Genomic DNA, 18,218 nt, shown 5'->3' with positions numbered 1-18,218 from the left:
CCCCCTCCTCTCCCTATCACAGACCCTGCTGCAGCACCATCTCCCTCCACTCCCTCTCACAGACCCTGCTGCAGCACCATCTCCCTCCACTCCCTCTCACAGACCCTGCTGCAGCACCATCTCCCTCCACTCCCTCTCACAGACCCTGCTGCAGCACCATCCCCCTCCTCTCCCTATCACAGACCCTGCTGCAGCACCATCTCCCTCTTCTCCCTATCACAGACCCTGCTGCAGCACTATCCCCCTCCTCTCCCTATCACAGACCCTGCTGCAGCACCATCTCCCTCCACTCCCTCTCACAGACCCTGCTGCAGCACCATCTCCCTCCACTCCCTCTCACAGACCCTGCTGCAGCACCATCCCCCTCCTCTCCCTATCACAGACCCTGCTGCAGCACCATCTCCCTCCTCTCCCTATCACAGACTCTGCTGCAGCACCATCCCCCTCCTCTCCCTATCACAGACCCTGCTGCAGCACCATCTCCCTCCACTCCCTCTCACAGACCCTGCTGCAGCACAATCTCCCTCCACTCCCTCTCACAGACCCTGCTGCAGCACCATGTCCCTCCACTCCCTCTCACAGACCCTGCTGCAGCACAATCCCCCTCCTCTCCCTCTCACAGACCCTGCTGCAGCACAATCCTCCTCCTCTCCCTATCACAGACCCTGCTGCAGCACTATCTCCCTCCTCTCCCTATCACAGACTCTGCTGCAGCACCATCCCCCTCCTCTCCCTATCACAGACCCTGCTGCAGCACCATCTCCCTCCACTCCCTCTCACAGACCCTGCTGCAGCACCATCTCCCTCTCACAGACCCTGCTGCAGCACCATCCCCCTCCTCTCCCTATCACAGACCCTGCTGCAGCACCATCCCCCTCCTCTCCCTCTCACAGACCCTGCTGCAGCACCATCTCCCTCCACTCCCTCTCACAGACCCTGCTGCAGCACCATCTCCCTCCACTCCCTCTAACAGACCCTGCAGCAGCACCATCTCCCTCCACTCCCTCTCACAGACCCTTCTGCAGCACCATCTCTCTCCTCTCCCTCTCACAGACCCTGCTGCAGCATCATCCCCCTCCTCTCCCTCTCACAGACCCTTCTGCAGCACCATCTCCCTCCACTCCCTCTCACAGACCCTGCTGCAGCACCATCTCCCTCCACTCCCTCTCACAGACCCTGCTGCAGCACCATCTCCCTCCACTCCCTCTCACAGACCCTGCTGCAGCACCATCTCCCTCCTCTCCCTCTCACAGACCCTTCTGCAGCACCATCTCCCTCCACTCCCTCTCACAGACCCTGCTGCAGCACAATCTCCCTCCTCTCCCTCTCACAGACCCTTCTGCAGCACCATCTCCCTCCACTCCCTCTCACAGACCCTGCTGCAGCACCATCTCCCTCCTCTCCCTCTCACAGACCCTGCTGCAGCACCATCTCCCTCCTCTCCCTCTCACAGACCCTGCTGCAGCACCATCCCCCTCCTCTCCCTCTCACAGACCCTGCTGCAGCACCATCCCCCTCCTCTCCCTCTCACAGACCCTGCTGCAGCACAATCTCCCTCCACTCCCTCTCACAGACCCTGCTGCAGCACCATCTCCCTCCTCTCCCTCTCACAGACCCTTCTGCAGCACCATCTCCCTCCACTCCCTCTCACAGACCCTGCTGCAGCACCATCTCCCTCCACTCCCTCTCACAGACCCTGCTGCAGCACCATCTCCCTCCACTCCCTCTCACAGACCCTTCTGCAGCACCATCTCCCTCCTCTCCCTCTCACAGACCCTGCTGCAGCACAATCTCCCTCCTCTCCCTCTCACAGACCCTGCTGCAGCACAATCTCCCTCCTCTCCCTCTCACAGACCCTGCTGCAGCACCATCTCCCTCCTCTCCCTCTCACAGACCCTGCTGCAGCACCATCCCCCTCCTCTCCCTCTCACAGACCCTGCTGCAGCACCATCTCCCTCCACTCCCTCTCACAGACCCTGCTGCAGCACCATCTCCCTCCTCTCCCTCTCACAGACCCTTCTGCAGCACAATCTCCCTCCACTCCCTCTCACAGACCCTGCTGCAGCACCATCTCCCTCCTCTCCCTATCACAGACCCTGCTGCAGCACCATCCCCCTCCTCTCCCTATCACAGACCCTGCTGCAGCACCATCCCCCTCCTCTCCCTATCACAGACCCTGCTGCAGCACTATCCCCCTCCTCTCCCTATCACAGACCCTGCTGCAGCACCATCTCCCTCCACTCCCTCTCACAGACCCTGCTGCAGCACCATCTCCCTCCACTCCCTCTCACAGACCCTGCTGCAGCACCATCCCCCTCCTCTCCCTATCACAGACCCTGCTGCAGCACCATCTCCCTCCTCTCCCTATCACAGACTCTGCTGCAGCACCATCCCCCTCCTCTACCTATCACAGACCCTGCTGCAGCACCATCTCCCTCCACTCCCTCTCACAGACCCTGCTGCAGCACCATCTCCCTCCACTCCCTCTCACAGACCCTGCTGCAGCACCATCTCCCTCCACTCCCTCTCACAGACCCTGCTGCAGCACAATCCCCCTCCTCTCCCTATCACAGACCCTGCTGCAGCACTATCTCCCTCCTCTCCCTATCACAGACTCTGCTGCAGCACCATCTCCCTCCACTCCCTCTCACAGACCCTGCTGCAGCACCATCCCCCTCCTCTCCCTATCACAGACCCTGCTGCAGCACCATCCCCCTCCTCTCCCTATCACAGACCCTGCTGCAGCACCATCCCCCTCCTCTCCCTATCACAGACCCTGCTGCAGCACTATCTCCCTCCTCTCCCTCTCACAGACCCTGCTGCAGCACCATCCCCCTCCTCTCCCTATCACAGACCCTGCTGCAGCACAATCTCCCTCCACTCCCTCTCACAGACCCTGCTGCAGCACCATCTCCCTCCTCTCCCTCTCACAGACCCTTCTGCAGCACAATCCCTCTCCTCTCCCTCTCACAGACCCTGCTGCAGCACCATCTCCCTCCTCTGCCTCTCACAGACCCTGCTGCAGCACCATCTCCCTCCTCTCCCTATCACAGACCCTGCTGCAGCACCATCCCCCTCCTCTCCCTATCACAGACCCTGCTGCAGCACCATCCCCCTCCTCTCCCTATCACAGACCCTGCTGCAGCACCATCCCCCTCCTCTCCCTATCACAGACCCTGCTGCAGCACTATCCCCCTCCTCTCCCTATCACAGACCCTGCTGCAGCACCATCTCCCTCCACTCCCTCTCACAGACCCTGCTGCAGCACCATCTCCCTCCACTCCCTCTCACAGACCCTGCTGCAGCACCATCCCCCTCCTCTCCCTATCACAGACCCTGCTGCAGCACCATCTCCCTCCTCTCCCTATCACAGACTCTGCTGCAGCACCATCCCCCTCCTCTACCTATCACAGACCCTGCTGCAGCACCATCTCCCTCCACTCCCTCTCACAGACCCTGCTGCAGCACCATCTCCCTCCACTCCCTCTCACAGACCCTGCTGCAGCACCATCTCCCTCCACTCCCTCTCACAGACCCTGCTGCAGCACAATCCCCCTCCTCTCCCTATCACAGACCCTGCTGCAGCACTATCTCCCTCCTCTCCCTATCACAGACTCTGCTGCAGCACCATCTCCCTCCACTCCCTCTCACAGACCCTGCTGCAGCACCATCCCCCTCCTCTCCCTATCACAGACCCTGCTGCAGCACCATCCCCCTCCTCTCCCTATCACAGACCCTGCTGCAGCACCATCCCCCTCCTCTCCCTATCACAGACCCTGCTGCAGCACTATCTCCCTCCTCTCCCTCTCACAGACCCTGCTGCAGCACCATCCCCCTCCTCTCCCTATCACAGACCCTGCTGCAGCACAATCTCCCTCCACTCCCTCTCACAGACCCTGCTGCAGCACCATCTCCCTCCTCTCCCTCTCACAGACCCTTCTGCAGCACAATCCCTCTCCTCTCCCTCTCACAGACCCTGCTGCAGCACCATCTCCCTCCTCTGCCTCTCACAGACCCTGCTGCAGCACCATCTCCCTCCTCTCCCTATCACAGACCCTGCTGCAGCACCATCCCCCTCCTCTCCCTATCACAGACCCTGCTGCAGCACCATCTCCCTCCACTCCCTCTCACAGACCCTGCTGCAGCACCATCTCCCTCCACTCCCTCTCACAGACCCTGCTGCAGCACCATCTCCCTCCACTCCCTCTCACAGACCCTGCTGCAGCACCATCCCCCTCCTCTCCCTATCACAGACCCTGCTGCAGCACCATCTCCCTCCTCTCCCTATCACAGACCCTGCTGCAGCACAATCTCCCTCCTCTCCCTATCACAGACCCTGCTGCAGCACTATCCCCCTCCTCTCCCTATCACAGACCCTGCTGCAGCACAATCTCCCTCCACTCCCTCTCACAGACCCTGCTGCAGCACCATCTCCCTCCACTCCCTCTCACAGACCCTGCTGCAGCACCATCCCCCTCCTCTCCCTATCACAGACCCTGCTGCAGCACCATCTCCCTCCTCTCCCTATCACAGACTCTGCTGCAGCACCATCCCCCTCCTCTCCCTATCACAGACCCTGCTGCAGCACCATCTCCCTCCACTCCCTCTCACAGACCCTGCTGCAGCACCATCTCCCTCCACTCCCTCTCACAGACCCTGCTGCAGCACCATCTCCCTCCACTCCCTCTCACAGACCCTGCTGCAGCACAATCCCCCTCCTCTCCCTCTCACAGACCCTGCTGCAGCACAATCCTCCTCCTCTCCCTATCACAGACCCTGCTGCAGCACTATCTCCCTCCTCTCCCTATCACAGACTCTGCTGCAGCACCATCCCCCTCCTCTCCCTATCACAGACCCTGCTGCAGCACCATCTCCCTCCACTCCCTCTCACAGACCCTGCTGCAGCACAATCCCCCTCCTCTCCCTCTCACAGACCCTGCTGCAGCACAATCCTCCTCCTCTCCCTATCACAGACCCTGCTGCAGCACTATCTCCCTCCTCTCCCTATCACAGACTCTGCTGCAGCACCATCCCCCTCCACTCCCTCTCACAGACCCTGCTGCAGCACCATCTCCCTCCACTCCCTCTCACAGACCCTGCTGCAGCACCATCTCCCTCCACTCCCTCTCACAGACCCTGCTGTAGCACCATCCCCCTCCTCTCCCTATCACAGACCCTGCTGCAGCACCATCCCCCTCCTCTCCCTATCACAGACCCTGCTGCAGCACCATCCCCCTCCTCTCCCTATCACAGACCCTGCTGCAGCACTATCTCCCTCCTCTCCCTCTCACAGACCCTGCTGCAGCACCATCCCCCTCCTCTCCCTATCACAGACCCTGCTGCAGCACCATCCCCCTCCTCTCCCTATCACAGACCCTGCTGCAGCACCATCTCCCTCCACTCCCTCTCACAGACCCTGCTGCAGCACCATCCCCCTCCACTCCCTCTCACAGACCCTGCTGCAGCACCATCCCCCTCCTCTCCCTATCACAGACCCTGCTGCAGCACTATCTCCCTCCTCTCCCTCTCACAGACCCTGCTGCAGCACCATCCCCCTCCTCTCCCTCTCACAGACCCTGCTGAACACCTTGAATATGGGTTTTACAGATCTTGTTACATCTGCACTACGGCCTCAAGTGGCTGACAACAGATATCAACAGTTTATATAATGTCAGCCTGAAATGACTGAGAATAGATTTGTGTTTCCTGTGTGAGTACTGTGCCTTTAATAGTAATGACTCCCATCATCCTCACTTTATGTAGCGATTGTACAATCATCCGGAGCTTCGGAGCATCAGGATTCATCAGGGCGAGGATTCTGCGCAGATTTACAGATGGAAGGAAGGAGGTGAGAAGATCTGGTGATATTGGTGTCGGGTATTTTCAGGGTTGGGTGTTTTCACGGTCAGGGTCGGGTGTTTTCACGGTCAGGGTCGGGTGTTTTCACGGTCAGGGTCGGGTGTTTTCACGGTCAGGGTCAGGTGTTTTCACGGTCAGGGTCGGGTGTTTTCACGGTCAGGGTCGGGTGTTTTCACGGTCAGGGTCGGGTGTTTTCACGGTCAGGATCGGGTGTTTTCACGGTCAGGGTCGGGTATTTTTGCTGTCAGGGTCAGGTATTTTCAGAGACGGGTGTTTTGTGCTCAGAGTCGGGTATTTTTGTGTCAGCGTCAGGTATTTTCACAGTCAGGGTTGGGTGTTATCCTTTGTCAGCGTTGAGTATTTGGTCATGGTTAGTTATTGTCATGGTCAGGGTTGGATATTTTCCCTTTTCAAGGTTGAGTATTCTAGCGGTCAGCGTCGGGTGTTTTTGCGATCAGGGTTTGTTATTTTTGTGGTCAGGGTCAGGTATTTTCACGGTCAGAGTCGCGTATTTTTGTGGTCAGGGTCTGGTATTTTCCCTTTTCAGGGTTGGTTATTTTTGTGGTCAGGGTCGGGTATTTTCACGGTCAGAGTCTCTTATTTTTGTGGTCAGGGTCTGGTATTTTCCCTTTTCAGGGTTGGTTATTTTTGTGGTCAGGGTTGGTTGTTTTTGTGGTCAGGGTTGGTTGTCTTTGTGGTCAGGGTTGGTTATTTTTGTGGTCAGGGTTGGTTATTTTTGTGGTCAGGGTTGGTTGTCTTTGTGGTCAGGGTTGGTTGTCTTTGTGGTTAGGGTTGGTTGTCTTTGTGGTCAGGGTTGGTTGTCTTTGTGGTCAGGGTTGGTTGTCTTTGTGGTCAGGGTTGGTTGTCTTTGTGGTCAGGGTTGGTTATTTTTGCGGTCAGGGTTGGTTATTTTTGTGGTCAGGGTTGGTTGTCTTTGTGGTCAGGGTTGGTTGTCTTTGTGGTCAGGGTTGGTTGTCTTTGTGGTCAGGGTTGGTTATTTTTGCGGTCAGGGTCAGGTATTTTAGCCATCAGAATTGGAGGGTTGCAGATAATCCCTGTCCTGTGGTTGATAGATGCCATGTGGAGGATGCCGCTCATTTTCGGTTGTTTCTTTGCTCCACAGGGGTCGGTTCGGGGAGGTCAAATTGTGCACAGAGAAGTCCTCGGGCCGAACGTTTGCAATGAAGATGATCCCGTACAAGGAGGAGACCAAGGAGGCAACGCTGCGCGAGTATCAGATGCTGAAGAGTCTCCACCACAGCAATGTTGTGCAGCTGCACGCGGCATATCTCAGCCCTCAGGACCTGGTGCTGATCCTGGAGCTGTGCGAGGGCCAGCGGCTGCTGCACCGCCTCTCTGCGGGGTAATAGCACCTGCTGCACAGAGCAGATCTAGGAGCAAACAGTCTGTCTGATAATTACCAGCACTGAGCACTAGAGGGCGGTGGAGTGTGAACTAGTCCAGGGTGTGGAGTAATACACAGTCATCCAGCTCCAATCATGGGTCACACATTGCATACATCACACATCCTACATATCACACATTGTATATATCACAGGTATCACATTTCACACACCTTGTACACATTCTGCAGATCACACGTCTCGCACATTGTACGTATCACACATCCTTCAGATCACACCTATCGCACATTGTACGTATCACACATCCTTCAGATCACACTTATCGCACATTGTACGTATCACACAACCTTCAGATCACACTTATCGCACATTGTACGTATCACACATACTTCAGATCACACTTATCGCACATTGTACGTATCACACAACCTTCAGCTCACACTTATCGCACATTGTACGTATCACACAACCTTCAGCTCACACCTATCGCACATTGTACGTATCACACAACCTTCAGCTCACACCTATCGCACATTGTACGTATCACACATACTTCAGCTCACACCTATCGCACATTGTACGTATCACACATACTTCAGATCACACTTATCGCACATTGTACGTATCACACAACCTTCAGATCACACTTATCGCACATTGTACGTATCACACATCCTTCAGATCACACTTATCGCACATTGTACGTATCACACATCCTTCAGATCACACTTATCGCACATTGTACGTATCACACAACCTTCAGCTCACACCTATCGCACATTGTACGTATCACACAACCTTCAGCTCACACCTATCGCACATTGTACGTATCACACATACTTCAGCTCACACCTATCGCACATTGTACGTATCACACATACTTCAGATCACATTTATCGCACATTGTACGTATCACACAACCTTCAGCTCACACCTATCGCACATTGTACGTATCACACAACCTTCAGATCACACTTATCGCACATTGTAAGTATCACACATCCTTCAGATCACACGTCTCGCACATTGTACGTATCACACATCCTTCAGATCACACTTATCGCACATTGTACGTATCACACAACCTTCAGCTCACACGTCTCGCACATTGTACATATCACACAACCTTCAGATCACACCTATCGCACATTGTACGTATCACACATCCTTCAGATCACACGTCTCGCACATTGTACGTATCACACAACCTTCAGCACACACTTATCGCATATTGTACATATTACACATCCTACACGTCACACATATGCCAGTTGATGAGGGACGTAGGAGCACAGATGCTCGGTGCTTTTGTGGGCTGCACATCGTCCTCCGTTCTCCTTCCAGGGCTTCGTACTCGGAGCTGGACGTCCGTGATTACCTGTGGCAGATCCTCAGCGCGGTGGAATTCCTGCATGAGCGGCAGATTCTGCACCTGGACCTGAGGGCAGAGAACATGGTCGTCACCGAGCACAAACTGCTGAAGCTCTTGGACTTCGGAAACGCCCAGAGCTACTGCCCCGAAAAAGTGATCTCCCCCCAGAGATACACAGACTTTCTGGAGACCATGGGTAAGAAGATGGGACTCCATACATCGGGGGAAATCTGTGTGTGACCCCGTGTGTGACCCCCATGTGTGACCCCGTGTGTGACCCCCGTGTATGACCCCTGTGAATGACCCCCATGTGACCGGGTTCCAGGATTGGGCTCAGGTTCGGGGTTAGAGTCGCGGTTGGAGTCAGTGGTGAAGTTTCCGTTTTGCCCTTTATCTGCTGTGTTTGTTGTTCTCAGCTCCGGAGCTGCTGGAGGGGCAGGGGGCCGCACCGCCCACCGATATCTGGGCCGTGGGGATTACAACGTTTATCATGTGAGTGTCACCAACCCGATAATGCACACATACCCACCGCACCAGGTGTAAAGACTACAGTGCCTTGCGAAAGTATTCAGCCCCTTGAATTTTTCAACCTTTTCCCACATTTCCGGCTCAAACATAAAGATAAAATGTTAATGTTCTGGTGAAGAATCAACAACAAGTGACACAATTGTGAAGAGGAACGAAATTTATTGCTTATGTTAAACTTTTATAACAAATAAATAACTGTTAATTGTGGCGTGCAATATTATTCATCCCCTGTAAGTGAATCCTTTGTGGCGCCCCCTTTTGCTGCGATTACAGCTGCAGTCTCTTGGGGTATGTATCTATCAGTTTTGCACATGGAGGGGTGAAATTCTCGCCCATTCTTCCTTTGTAAACAGCTGGAGCTGAGTGAGGTTGGATGGAGGCGTTCGTGAACAGCAGTTTTCAGCTCTTTCCACAGGTTGTCGATTGGGTTCAGGTCTGGGCTGTGACTTGGCCATTCTAACACCTGGATACGGTTATTTGTGATCCATTCCATTGTAGATTTTGCTTTATGTTTGGGATCATTGTCTTGTTGGAAGACAAATCTCCGTCCCAGTCTCAGGTCTTTTGCAGACTCCAACAGGTTTTCTTCAAGAATGGTCCTGTATTTGGCTCCATCCATCTTCCCATCAATTTTAACCATCTTCCCTGTCCCTGCTGAAGAAAAGCAGGCCCAAACCATGATGCTGCCTCCACCATGTCTGACAGTGGGGATGGTGTGTTCAGGGTGATGAGCTGTGTTGCTTTTATTGTTTGGCATTGTGCCCATATAGTGTGATTTCTTCGTCGCTCCATTGGGAGACCCAGACGATTGGGTGTATAGCTACTGCCTCCGGAGGCCACACAAAGCATTACACTAAAAAGTGTAAGGCCCCTCCCCTTCTGGCTATACACCCCCAGTGGGATCACTGGCTCACCAGTTTTCTGCTTTGTGCGAAGGAGGTCAGACATCCACGCATAGCTCCACTGTTTTTAGTCAGCAGTAGCTGCTGACTATGTCGGATGGAAGAAAAGTGGGCCCATATGGGGCCCCCAGCATGCTCCCTTCTCACCCCACTTTTGTCGGGTGTTTGTTAAGGTTGAGGTACCCATTGCGGGTACGGAGGCTGGAGCCCACATGCTGCTTTCCTTCCCCATCCCCCTGAGGGCTCTGGTGAAGTGGGATCTTACAGGTCTCCAGGCACTGAGACCGGGCTCCATCCACAGACCCAGAGAACCTGCTGGATATGGAGCTGAGTATCGTCAGGGACAGGGCCCTGCTACATTAAGGTACTCTGTGTCCCCGGACAAGCGCGCACACACACACCAGCATTGCTGGGAGTGTTAGTGCGCCGGGGGCAACAGCGCGGAGCGCTCGTGCTATTATTCACTGCAGCTTAGCTGAGTGAATTTATGTATTGGGAACTGCCGCGCCGGCCGCTGCTGGGTGTTTTTTACATTGTGGCGCGGCTGGGACTTGTGGTGCGCCGGGGACTTCCGCGCTGGCCGTGCACATGGACGGCCGCGCTTATTACTCGAGTCCCCGGCTTTGCGGCCTAGTTTTCGTTTCGTTCCCGCCTCCAGCCCTGCCAGTCAGGGGAGAGGCGGGACGCTGTATAGACAGTCAGCGCCGAGGGCTGGAGTCTGCTTTGCATTCTCCAGCCCCCTTCACTGGACACAGTGGGACGCCAGTTTCCCGCTCTTGTCTGGGGCACGCCCACGGCCCGCCCCTCGTCACACGAGCTGGAGAAGGACGCCGGCAGCCATTCCTGCACGCAGTCCGAGCTGGGGAACGGAGACATGCTCTGGGCAACCAACACAGGGCTCTGGCGACCACACACCCGCGTTACAGGCGGGCGGTAAGCAGCACCTGAAGTGCTGACCCCACTAACTACCGAAGTGTCCATTTGTATTTTATGCTTGTATGCTATACACTGCACTGTACGGTCGCTATCTTTGGCTATATGCCCTCCTAGATGGCGAGATAACAGCAGCAAAAACGCAAGGGGGCTAAGGCACAGGTTTTCTAGGCTGCTTGTATTGCATGTGCTGAAGTGTTCATTTGTACTTATGCTTGTATGATATACATTGCACTGTACGGTCGCTATTCTTGGCTATATTCTCCTAGAGGGCTGGACAACAGCAGCAAAAAAGCAAGGGTGCCAAGGCACAGGCTTTATAGGCTGCTTGTATTGCATGTGCTGAAGTGTTCATTTGTACTTATGCTTGTATGCTATACATTGCACTGTACGGTCGCTACTCTGGGCTATATTCTCCTAGATGGCTAGACTACAGCAGCAAAAAAGCAAGGGTGCCAAGGCACAGGCTTTATAGGCTGCTTGTATTGCATGTGCTGAAGTGTTCATTTGTACTTATGCTTGTATGATATACATTGCACTGTACGGTCGCTACTCTGGGCTATATTCTCCTAGATGGCTAGACTACAGCAGCAAAAAAGCAAGGGTGCCAAGGCACAGGCTTTCTATGCTGCTTGTATTGCATGTGCTGAAGTGTTTATGCTTGTATGCTATACATTGCATAGATGGATTGCATACAGCAGCAAAAAAGCAACAAGGCTTCCTATGCTGTTTTTCCTGCATGTGATACTGTTCCACCGGCAGGTTCCACTGACCCCCATTGTGTGCAATGCACCCCTGTAGCACTTGGTCAGCCGGGGTCTCTACTAGAGGTGGCCAAAGGAACCATCCGTGAACCCTGTCCAGGGACAGGGACGGAGTTGCAGTTTCGGCTGATGGATTGTCATGGGATAGAGACTTTGCAGTCCAGACAGGCCATGGGCAATCTTGATTAATGCTCCCTGGCCACCCTCATTTGGAACGTACTCAGTGCTCCGGGGGGGTCCCAGGCATTCCAGGGTGAAGGCTCTGACACGGACGGCAGTCCCAGACAGCCTAAGCTAGCTCGCTGGGTGCGGCACTCGGCTTCATCACTGGTCAAGGTCCCAGCAGGAGGGCTCTCTGTATGATGAGGCAGACGTAGCTGATCAGGGCTTTGGTCCTGACACCGCTCTCAATCCGGATACACCGGATGGTGACGCCATAGTGAATGATCTTATAGCGTCCATCAATGGCATGTTGGATATTTCTCCCTCAGCTCCCCCAGTGGAGGAGTCAGCTTTACAGCAGGAGAAATCCTTTTTCAGTACTCATGCGTATATTGCGTATTTTTCTGGCGCTGACTTCAGAGCAGCAGTTCAGAAACACCACGCTAACCAGATAAGCGTTTTCTCCAAACGTTTTAAGGATACACGTTATCCCTTTCACCTGAAGACCCAGGGTCCAAAGGTGGATCCCCCAATCTCCAGGCTTGCGGCTAGATCCATAGTTGCAGTGAAGATGGGACTTCACTTAAAGATGCCATTGACAGACAGATAGACCTCTGGTTGAAATCTGTCTGTGAAGCTATCAGCGTGTCGGTTGCTCCGGCATTCGCAGCCGTATGGGCACTCTAACCTATTTCAGCTGGGCTTGCGCAGCTGGTCTTGAGCACATGTACATCTGTGCCGCAGGTGGTGTCCTTAACCTCGCAATGTCTGCATTGCGACTTACCCTAGTAACGCTGTCCTGGAGGGACAGTTGAGGTCGGTCCTTCCCAGGCTCGGGCAGGTCCCAATTGTCCTCTTCCTAAAGGGCTCAAAAGGCTCAGAGGGGCTCAGATTCCGGCCGGGCTCAATCACGCCCAAGGAAGGCAGCAGGAGGAACCGCTACCAAGGCGGTCTCCTCATGACTGTCAGCTCTCTCTCTCCGCATCCGCGGTTGGTGGCAGAATCTCCCGCTTGGGGACATTTCGCTGCCACAGGTCACAGACCGGTGGGTGAGAGACATTTTGTCTCACGTGTACAGGATAGAGCTCTGTTCTCGTCCTCCGGCTCGATTCTTCAGCACTTCCCCCCCCTTCCCCCCACCGAGCCGATGCTCTTCTGCAGGCAGAAGAAGTGGTAATCCCTGTTCCTCTTCAGGAACAAGACACGGTTTTTTCCTCCAATCTGATTGGGGTGCCAAAAAAGGGGTGGCTCTTTCCGTTCCGTTCTGGACCTAACACTGCTCACCAAGCACGTGAAGGCCAGGCGGTTCCGGATGTAACCCTCCGCTCCGTCATTGCCTCAATGTCGCAAGGAGACTTCCTAGCATCAATAGACATCAGGATGCTTATCTCCACGTGCCGATTGCTCCAGAGCACCAGCGTTTGCTACGTTTTCGTTATTGAAGACGAGCATCTTCAGTGCGTAGCCCTGCCCTTCGGTCTGGCGACAGCCCTACGGGTTTTCACCAAGTTCAGGGCAGCAGTGGGAGCAGTCCTGCACTCTCAGGGTCACTCTGTGATCCTTACTGGGACGATCCACTTGTCAAGGCACCCTCTCAAGAGGCATGCCAACACAGCCTGAACGTGGCGCTGGAGACTCTCCAGAGTTTCGGGTGGATCATCAACTTTTCAAGGTTACATCGGGCACCGACCCAATCGCCGACATATCTGGGCATGGAGTTTCACACTCCCTCAGCGATAGTGAAGCTTCCGCTGGACAAGCAGCGTTCACTACAGACGGGGGTGCAGTCTCTCCTTCAAGGCCAGTCACACCCCTTAAGACGTCTCATGCAGAGGCAGTCACTTTCGCGCAGTTTCATCTGCGTCCACTTCAATGGGACATGCTTTGCCAATGGGTTGGGGAGTCGACGTCCCTAGACAGGAACGTTTCCCTTCTCAGACGGTCAAGGAGTCCATCCTTCAGATCAATGTTCTGGAAATCTGGGCAGTGTATCTTGCCCTGCAAGCCTTCCAGCAGTGGCTGGAAGGAAAACAGATCCGAATTCAGTCGGACAATTCCACAGCGGTGGCAGACATCGCCCACCAAGGCGGAACACGCATCGCCAAGCCTACCAGGCAATCCGGCGGATTCTGATGTGGGTGGGGGACAGAGCATCCACCATATCCGCAGTTCACATCCCGGGCGTAGGAAATTGGGAAGCAGACTTCCTCAGTCGCCTGGGTATGGACGCAGGGGAATGGCCTCTGCACCCAGAATGGTGTCAGGAAATCTGTAGCCGCTGGGGGATGCCGGACGTCGACCTAATGGCGTCTCGGCACAACAACAAGGTCCCGATTTTCATGGCGCGGTCTCACGAGCAAAGTGCTCTGGCGGCAGGCGCCCTAGTTCAGATTGGTCGCAGTTCCAGCTACCCTATGTGTTCTACCTCTGGCACTGTTGCCCAGAGTGCTACGCAAGCTTAGCTCTGCTTGCCGCCGCGCCATCCTCGTCGTCCCAGACTGGCCGAGGAGGTCGTGGTTCCCGGATCTGTGGCATCTCACGGTTGGCCAACCGTGGGCACCCTCAGACCGGCCAGACTTACTGTCCCAAGGGCCGTTTTTTCCACTGAATTCTACGGCCCTGATCCTAACTGTGTGGCCATCGAGTCCGAGATCCTAGCGTCTTCAGGATTATCTCAAGTCGTCATTGCCACCATGAGACGGGCTAGGAAGCTGACGTCTGCCAAGATCTACCACAAGACGTGGAAGATATTCTTCTCTTAGCGCTCTGCTCAGGGAGTGTCTCCCTGGACATTTGCATTGCCTACTTTTCCTTCCTTCCTGCAATCTGGTTTGGGAAAAGGTTTGTCGCTCGGCTCCCTTAACGGACGAGTCCCAGCGCTGTCTGTATTCTTTCAGAATCGCATAGTACGACTTCCTCAGGTACGCACGTTCCTGCAGGGGGTTGGTCACATTGTCCCTCCGTACAAGAGGCCGTTAGACCCATGGGATCTGCACAGGGTACTAATTGTTCTCCAGGAGCCGCCCTTGGGGCCTCTGAGGGATGTTTTTTCACTTTCTCGACTGTCACAGTAAGTGGCCTTTTTGGTAACGGTCACGTCTCTTCAGAGAGTGTCCGAGCTAGCAGCGCGGTCATCCAAAGCTCCTTTCCTGGTGTTTCACCAAGACAAGGTAGTGCTGCGCCTGATTCCGGGGTTTCTCCCTAAGGTGGTATCCCCCTTTCATCTCAGTCAGGATATCTCCTTACCTTCCTTTTGTCCTCATCCAGTTCATCGATATGAATTGGATTTGCATTTGTTGGATCTGATGAGAGCGCTCAGAATCTACTTTTCCCGCACGGCGCCCCTGCGCCGCTCGGATGCACTCTTTATACTTGTCGCTGGTCAGCGCAAAGGGTCGCAGGCTTCCAAAGCCACCCTGGCTCGATGGATCAAGGAACCAATTCTTGAAGCCTACCGTTCTGCTGGGCTTCCGGTTCCATCAGGGCTGAAGGCCCATTCTACCAGAGCCGTGGGTGCGTCCTGGGCATTACGACACCAGGCTACGGCTCAACAGGTGTGCCAGGCAGCTACCTGGTCGAGTCTGCACACTTTCACCAAACATTATCAGGTGCATACCTATGCTTCGGCGGACGCCAGCCTAGGTAGAAGAGTCCTGCAGGCGGCAGTTGCCTCCCCGTAGGGGAGGGCTGTCTTTGCAGCTCTAACATGAGGTATTTCTTTACCCACCCAGGGACAGCTTTTGGACGTCCCAATCGTCTGGGTCTCCCAATGGAGCGCCGAAGAAGAAGGGAATTTTGTTACTTACCGTAAATTCCTTTTCTTCTAGCTCTTATTGGGAGACCCAGCACCCGCCCTGTTGTCCTTCGGGATTTTTGGTTGGTTTTTCGGGTCCACATGTTGTTCATGTTGAATGGTTTTCAGTTCTCCGATGCTACTTCGGAGTGAATTTGTTTAAACCAGTTATTGGCTTTCCTCCTTCTTGCTTTTGCACTAAAACTGGTGAGCCAGTGATCCCACTGGGGGTGTATAGCCAGAAGGGGAGGGGCCTTACACTTTTTAGTGTAATGCTTTGTGTGGCCTCCGGAGGCAGTAGCTATACACCCAATCGTCTGGGTCTCCCAATAGGAGCTAGAAGAAAAGGAATTTACGGTAAGTAACAAAATTCCCTTCTTTGGTTTCCTCTGAGCAGAGCACCTTCTTCCACGTGTTTGGTGTCTCCAGGTGGCTTGTGGTAAACTTTAAACAACACTTTTATGGATATCTTTGAGAAATGGCTTTCTTCTTGCCTCTCTTCCATAAAGGCCAGATTTGTGCAGTGTAGACTGATTGTTGTGCTATGGACAGACTCTCCCACCTCAGCTGTAGATCTCTGCAGATCATCCAGAGGGATCATGGGCCTCTTGGCTGCGTCTCTGATCAGTCTTCTCCTTGTGTGAGATGATAGTTTGGATGGACGGCCGGGTCTTGGTAGATTTGCAGTGGTATGATGCTCCTACCATTTCTATATGATCGCTTGCACAGGGCTTCTTGGGATGTGTAAAGTTGTGGAAATCTTTTTGTAACCAAATCCGGCTTTAAGCTTCTCCACAACAGTATCATGGACCTGCCTGTTGTGTTCCTTGGTCTTCATGATGCTCTCTGCGCTTTACACAGAACATGAGACTATCACAGAGCAGGGGCATTATACGGAGACTTGATTACACACAGGGGCTTATACTTATCATCATCAGTCATTTAGGACAACATTGCATCATTCAGAGACCCTCAATCAACTTCTGGAGTGAGTTTACTGCACTGACAGTAAAGGGGGTGAATAATATTGCACGCAACAATTTACAGTTATTTATTTTTTTACAAAAGTTTAAAATAAGCAATAAATTTCCTTCCTCTTCACAATTGTGTCACTTGTTGTAGATTCTTCACCAGAACATTCACATTTTATCTTTATGTTTGAAGCCTGAAATGTGGGAAAAGGGTGAAAAATTCAAGAGGGGTAAATACTTTCACAAGGCACTGTACATCTCCCACAGTGCAACACGACAGGAGGGCGGGGACAAGGTGCGACATCAGGACTCACACGAGTTTCACTGCAGCTCTGGGTGTCACTGGAGGATAAGACATGATAGATGATGTAGACTGCAGCTCTGGAGATGACTGGAGGAGAAGACAAAATATAACAGCAGAATAGTGAGCACAGCTGTGGAGGTGACTGGAGGATAAGACACGATGTAATAGCAGAATAGTGACTGCAGCTCTGGAGGTGACTGGAGGATAAGACATGCCATAATGTAACAGCAGAATAGTGACTGCTGCTCTGGAGGTGACTGGAGTATATAACCATATTTGCATACCTGTAAACTTTTCTACATTTTCTCATGTTACACCCAAACTTTTAATGTATTTTATTGAGATTTTATGTGACACCAACACTAATACACATATTTCTGAAGTGTAAAGGACATTGCACCTTGTTTTCTAAATATTTTCTATAAAAATCTGAAAATTGAGAGACCTTTACTCCCAGAAGTCACATAATCAGTACATTGCCTCCTCCTGGGTGATTTCTCCTCAGTATAACTACAGCTGTTCTGTGAAAACCTCAGAGGTTTGTGTAAGAACATCAGTGATCAACCAGCAGCATGAAAACCAAGGCGCCCATCAGACAGGTCAGGGATCAAACAGCATCATGAAAACTAAGGAGCCCACCAGACAGGTCAGGGATCAAACAGCATCATGAAAACTAAGGAGCCCACCAGACAGGTCAGGGATCAAACAGCATCATGAAAACCAAGGAGCCCACCAGACAGGTCAGGGATAAAGAGGAGGAAAGCAGGGTTAGGTTATAAAAATAGCTCAAGTTCTGAACATCTCACAGAGGGTTGCTCAATCCATCATTTAAAAATGGAAGGAGTACAGCACAACTGCAGACTTACAAGACATGGCGGTCCACAGAGATTCACATCCCAAGAAGGAAAGTGCTAATAAGAGAAGAAGCTGAGAGGCCCCTGGTGACTGGAGGAGCCGCAGAGATCATAGCTCGGGGGGGAGAATTTGTCCACAGGACAACTATGGTATTAGTTGTAGACTCCACAAATTTGCCCTTTATGGAAGATCGGCAAGAAGAAGCCATGTAGGGGCCACAGCGAGCAGAGGAGGAAAAGACTCTGGTCAGAGGAGACCAAAGGAGAACTGAGCTAAATACAAAACACTGTGTGGAGGAAACTAACCCTGCACATCGCCTGAGAACACCATCCCCATTGTCACACATGGTGGAGGCGGCATCCTGCTGTTAGGAGGCTTTTCTTCAGCAGGGGCAGGGAAGCCGGTCAGAGG

General features: G+C 53.5%; 1 protein-coding gene across 17 annotated transcripts in view; it reads left to right on the top strand.

The window, feature by feature from the left end:
* Window positions 1–18,218, top strand: part of OBSCN (obscurin, cytoskeletal calmodulin and titin-interacting RhoGEF) — an 882,373-nt gene that overhangs the window by 854,395 nt on the left and 9,760 nt on the right. For all 17 annotated transcript variants that reach the window (XM_075315914.1, XM_075315911.1, XM_075315913.1 and 14 more), the window contains 4 exons: window positions 5,764–5,848; window positions 6,983–7,222; window positions 8,568–8,791; window positions 9,012–9,087. In XM_075315914.1, the coding sequence (XP_075172029.1) occupies window positions 5,764–5,848; window positions 6,983–7,222; window positions 8,568–8,791; window positions 9,012–9,087 (625 nt within the window). The remainder of the gene's footprint in view (window positions 1–5,763; window positions 5,849–6,982; window positions 7,223–8,567; window positions 8,792–9,011; window positions 9,088–18,218) is intronic.

The sequence above is a fragment of the Anomaloglossus baeobatrachus genome, chromosome 6 (genome assembly GCF_048569485.1).
Source record: "Anomaloglossus baeobatrachus isolate aAnoBae1 chromosome 6, aAnoBae1.hap1, whole genome shotgun sequence".
NCBI lineage: Eukaryota > Metazoa > Chordata > Amphibia > Anura > Aromobatidae > Anomaloglossus > Anomaloglossus baeobatrachus.
Note: the sequence above shows the minus strand (reverse complement) of the source record. Positions and strands in the feature narration are given on the sequence as shown.